Source organism: Opisthorchis viverrini (assembly GCF_000715545.1).
Source record: "Opisthorchis viverrini unplaced genomic scaffold opera_v5_39, whole genome shotgun sequence".
Taxonomy (NCBI): domain Eukaryota; kingdom Metazoa; phylum Platyhelminthes; class Trematoda; order Opisthorchiida; family Opisthorchiidae; genus Opisthorchis; species Opisthorchis viverrini.
Window position 1 is genome coordinate 2118286 of NW_008751696.1, and position 6022 is coordinate 2124307.

Sequence of the window (6022 nt, forward strand, 5' to 3'; positions counted from 1 at the left end):
GATGATCTAAAGCAATCAGGCAATTGGGTTCAGAGTACCAGTCCACACTTTTGAGCCTCATTTAGGCATCCCGGGGTCTCAGTGATTCTGGAAAATTACTCCGCCAGGCTTTTTCATCAGAGGTATGATTGCTTCAGTGGATAATGAAATTTGGCGAGTTGCTAAAATATGAACATAGATTAGGATGGATTTTGATTTGAGCACATACGCAACAAAATGCAACATTTTGGCGCAAACAGTTCTACTCCATTTGTGAAGGTTTTGCTTCTGAGAGCATTGTGTGGCTAATGCAGCCCTATTAAGACTAACTGGATCGCTGACCGAATGAATAGCGAGTGGGCTAAAACAAGCGGTGGCAAACAAACGACAGTCATATTTTGGATACCACACTAATCGGCTAGGAGTAAGGACAAACCATAACTAATTTACCGAATAAACCCTCATTTGCAAACTAATTTGGTTTTCCAAGAGACTCACCCGGAACCCAGCTGAATCTCTCGATTTTGATGTTTCCAGGCAACTGAATGTGCTGCAACAGGCCGCCTCAGTAGAACACAAGGTTGACGGAAACTCGAGGACTGCGCCTACCTGATGAGTCCCAAGAAGGGCGAAACCGGTCGTGGTCTAACGAGGAGTTTTTAGCGACGTTATGAGCAGTGCATTACAAAACACAACTAATTTATTTTCATAAAGGAAAGTACTCACAAGGTTGCTGAAAAGTCTTCGACAGGCCACGAGCGGTTTCGCCCTTCTTGGGGCTCATCAGGTAGGCGCAGTCCCCGAGTTTCCCTCAACCTTATGATCTACTTCAACCCAAATTGCACTGTTTTCGAGAAATACACTCACTTGCAAATCAATATGGTTTTCATGGGAGACTCAATTGAATCTCTCGTTTATGATGTCCTCCAGCTGAATGTGCTGCACACAGGCCGCCTCACGATTCAGTTGGCACGATATTCGAGATATCGCAGTATATTTTCATAGAGGAAACTACTCACAAGGTTGCTGAAAACTCTTCGACAGCCCACGACCGGTTTCATTCTTCTTGTAGAATATCATAAACGAGAGATTCAATTGAGTCTCCCATGAAAACAATAGCTAATTTAGTTTTTGGCAGTGTAGGGAGATTTCGCGGATTCTCAGTCCCGCAGAGGAAAAGCTGAGGAGCACTGTGCATCTGATTCATCCTTATTGACAATCATCAGCGGTACACAACGAAAATCCAGGGAGTTTCGAACCCCTAACATCCTGGTTAGTAGTTGAACACGTAGCCCTTCGGCCGGAAGCAGCAGGTCAGCAGAATGGTTAACTCACGGTACGTAACCACGTGGCGTGGATTCGGTGATTGAAGAACGGGTGACGACGTCATATGCTGTAAGTGGTGAACCAAGTTATAACTAAACATCCCGAAGGTATGACCAACATCGTTCTGCAGTTACAGAGATAAAGTTTCAAATGAGGCAGTGCTACGAAATATCAAATTAAGAGGCACAATAGTAATAATAGTAAACGGAAAACGACGTTTTTTCTAACGATTTCACGAAAGGTAAGTGCATAACACATTGAACCAGAATAAAAATCTGAGGGTTTTCTCTATGACTGCCAAATGGATTAGTAGAAGTAGTTTTCAGGCTACAATCAGCACACGAAAGCGCATTTGTAGAGTTTGATGACGCAAACATGGGAATGTCAGTGACCAATAGCGTTGAATGGTGAGTAGTATGCTGAATCATGAGACAACTCTATCCGATGTCTGCTTGTTCACAGTACGAAAGATCTGAGTGCCCACATGGACGACCGACAGGAAGATCTAAGTTGGTGTGGATTAAAACCTCGGTCACATCCTATTTCCGAGCATCATCCCTTCACAATCTGTTAATTTAAAAGGAAGACCTAAAATGCCAAGATTCACCTGAAAAGTTTATGCAAAATTGAGCATTGAATACAGTGGTTCTGACATCAACTTTAAAACCTTCACAATGGGGTTTTGGGAGACCAACCGAAGACTTTCAAAAGCGCTCACGAAATCATGTAGACGAACCCAAGTGGGTAATTCTTGCCTGCAATCTGTCACCACCTCTGGAATAAGTTCCATCCAGCACTTTGGCTTTTCGCGAATCAACTTTAGATGATCCGGCTCTCGGCGGAACAGTTGAATCAACTCGTGGTCTATTTTGTTGTTCAGAGATGATAACTGATCTGCCTCACTGGCATCTTCTTCAGCCAGGCTTTGGAAATTGGATGAAGGGGGTTTATCGTTTCCGGGCCATCGAGTGAACAAAATGTATTTGAGTAGAAGAGCATATTCGAAAAAATCGATTCCCGCCAAGGCACGCAAACAAATCTGAAGAGAAATGCGATGGAAGAACTTCATAGTGTGATGAAACTATGAGACAGGCAACATTTCTCGTCATAACTTCGTCAAAGCTGAGTGATTTCCTTGCGACGATTGGAAAATTCGAGGGACAACCTAACCCACTCTGACCGGCTGTTTGGACATAGCGAAAAAACGACCAATTTATGGGACCACCCTTGTGTACCGTCTGCTGAAGAGATTTGGATTAGTATCTCTGACTATTTCGCCCCAAAACCTGTATGAACCACTCAGCCACAATTTTGTTGAGGGAATAGGCAGAGACTTGATCAACATTTCCCCATTGCAGTCACGAATTCCTTTCAAGAGTCATTGAGATTTGTACCTCTGTTCATTCCGCAAGGTCTTAACCAGTTCGACATCTTCACGAGACGGGAATCACCAGATCATCTCGGTGAAACGTCGCGTCATCCTGTCTGGTAGTAGCAACAAGTGTCACCTATTTAAACTGCAGAGTTTGGAAGAAGGAGTCTGAAGTCACTGGTTTTTCACTATGATGCTGTTCTGCACCAACTGGGACAATTCATCACTAAAGGTGTCAGGTACTAGACATCATCACAGTAACACCAGATGAGAACACTGGTGCTTCACGGCCGGACAACCATGTTTCAACGAAACCTTATAATCGGAGGGAAAAAAGAAATGGGGTAGCGAGAGGGACCAGTTATACAAGTTCTGAGGAAGCTAAGATTTTTCGGAATTTGAGTCCTGCCAAAGTAAATAGACTAAGCTTACTTGACACTGTTCACGCCATCCAGGGGTATCACGAACATCTTCAGTGGATGCTTCCACCGCTACCAGTTGATTTTGCAAATGCTGCCAGACCCAATTGACATTTGTTGCGTTGAACCAATTGTGGTTGATGGAAAGACAATCCGTCTTGGGGGAACGAATCAGGAGCAAGAATTAGCTTACAGAGCGCAGTAAACTGAGGTTGGGACGCAATAGATTACACAAGTCTTGGTTGCACGGAAAACCCAGACCCAGAAAAGTATACCCATCAGTACCAAAACACTCCATTTCAAACTTGTCATTCAGTCCTCAAGGACTCGGAAAATCGAGTTACACCTAGGACCTAATTGAACAAAAAAGGACCCTATCATACCAACAATTATTCTTTTTTATAAAAAAAATAGACAGGAAACAAGGGTATTGCAGTGGCTAACTTGAGCGTCAAGATTCTCTCACACACTCCACAGTACGTCTCAGCGCCCACATATCATACCAGTCAGGTAGTCAGTCAGTAATGGATAGAAACAGCTTTGATAGAGGATCACCAGCGACTCTCTGAGAGGGTCATATTTGTCATATATGTCACCAAACATTCTTGTATCTTCTCCGGGGCTCCACATCCGCAGAGACGACTGTGTGGACTGGTAAGGATGTCCATGCTTCTTTGTCAAGTTTAAACCAACTACCGTCGGGCTGAATAAAGGAGACTCCGTGAAATTGAGTCGGCATATAAAACTGCCAACACGACCTACGGAGTTCGACAGGTCGTGAGATATTTTGTGAGATGTTTTTCTTGGAAGTTATTTGGTGCGCCTCGGTATCGCTGGCCCAAGGTTCCGATCAAGCATAATGGTTAGATACAGAGGATCTTCGAAGACCTGGGAGCAGCGGCCAACTGTCGGATATATAAAGTCAGGTGCATGTCGCGTCGGCCCCACGGGCCTTCTCAATTCCAGGGGCGTTCTGGTCAGTTGACGTTCCGCCGGGACTTGTGCAACTGACCACATGTATGCAATTGTCTGGACCGGTTCCCCTACAAGCGTGAAATTTGGATTTGATCTTACCCGGTCATGGCGCGACAACTTATGTGTTACGGCTGTGAAGCAAACTAAGCACTATGAACACAACAATTTTAGAATAATCCGCTCTAAAAAGATCACTAGAGGGAGAAACTTTACCCTACACGCTGCTGTAAGCAGCGTATGCAAGCCACGCATAGATGGTCCAAACGAGCCCGGTCCAGGTAACAAACTTCGTCATTTCCACCATCCACTAGAATCACAGTATCTACGTTTTTGCTGACTGATGCATCCATGACTAATTTGGAATGAGGCCACCATTCTCAGCTTTTGAGCAGCACTTAAACGACCGAAACCATTCATCCTCATCGAGGGAGCAGATTCAAGAATTACGCATCGAAGCTAAGTCCTCAGGCTGCGATTAATCAAGTTGCATTTCTGTGCGACTACTGATGCGCTTCAAGTAGCTAAGATGTCTTGAAGCCTCGATACAGGCGCCTGCCCGGCAGGACGAGGTCAGGCCTGACAGGCAGCTGCCTTGCTAGCCACAGACTCAGGCTCTAGAGTATATTCCTAACTGCTTGGAATGATCGGGACCGTGTGATGCGCTGTTCACCACAGCTAGGCGCAGTGAACCAAACACAAAAACGACGGAGACCCATCAACCACCCCAGCAGTCATAAATAATAGTCACTTGCACGGTAAGTAGGATGGTACGCAGCAAATGGACGATAGAGTGAGCCGACCTAGAGTGCACACTGCTGGTTGTCCATTGGGTGTACTTAAATAACCAGTAATTGTACTTATTTCGCCCTTTTGCCACGTCGGTCCAACCAGCTTATTCCGATTGGCTGGAGATCGCGGGCATGTTTCGGCGACATGTATACGGGAAACGCATACAGTGACTCCCAAATATACGCCGAAGCAAAACGTAACACCTATTCATAGGAGCATCTGTTCTACTGTTCACCATACACGCGATAGCTTTATTGTCTGTATCTGTGCACGATCGTAATTCGTCTCCCCGATGACGCAAAAGTTCGTCTTCAAGACTACCATCACTGTTGCAAGCCGTAACTCACCTATAATCTAGTGTGACCTAGAATGATGACAGTGATTAGTGGTTAACCACTTTCCTGAAGAGTCGCGCTGGATACCGATCTTAAAGGCATTTTTCGGCAGACGGGCCTTGATAAGTTAAGTTCGGCGAAAATAAGCTTATTTATCCAATTTTGAGTTGAGAGAACATTACGCAGCGCCTTTCTACGAAAGGCACACATAACCTGAATGTGTTGCACTAATGCCACCTCATGTTTCAGCTGGTACGATATTCTTGATGGAACACACTACTCATGCTTTTTGACAACACAAAACCGGTTTTGCCCTTCCCCGGACTCATCAGACAGGCGCAATACACGAGATCCCGTCAACTTTATGTTCTAGTTGTGTTGTTCCAGACTGTACGAAATGAGCACACCCTTTGGTTTAAACAAAGAATTCAAGTGCATCCCAGCTGGATACCTCGTTTATGGTAGTCTCCAACTGAATGTATTGCCCAAAGACCACCAGAACGCCATTCAGGCACACCTCACCAGTTTGTAACCTCAACGTATTGCCTATATAGAAGTTAAGCCCCAAAACGAAGCGGCAGTCTAATACTAGTGAAAGGAAGAAGGCCTCCGCTGCGGAGATATTTATTCGGAAAGGCCAACTGACCGGTTACAGACCATTGAAAAGGGAAGAAAAACTCTAATCTGCATCTTAGTTACAAAAACTGGACACAGATCTTCTCCCGAACGGGTCTTCCTGGAGATTCATTGACTTCAATCATTCGTCGGTCAAATCCAAGCAAATCTTACAAAGCGGTCCCACGAATTCCGCAACAGAATTCCCTTTT

At 44.9% G+C, this 6022-nt stretch overlaps 1 protein-coding gene across 1 annotated transcript in view; it reads right to left on the reverse strand.

Annotated features, from left to right (window-relative positions):
- Positions 1-1909: 1909 nt before the first annotated feature.
- T265_13145 (hypothetical protein) overlaps positions 1910-6022 on the reverse strand; it is a gene marked incomplete at both ends in the record, with an annotated part of 16075 nt that continues 11962 nt past the window's right edge. The window contains 2 exons of the mRNA XM_009167396.1: positions 1910-2344; positions 3110-3253. Coding sequence (XP_009165660.1) covers positions 1922-2344; positions 3110-3253 — 567 coding nt within the window. The remainder of the gene's footprint in view (positions 2345-3109; positions 3254-6022) is intronic.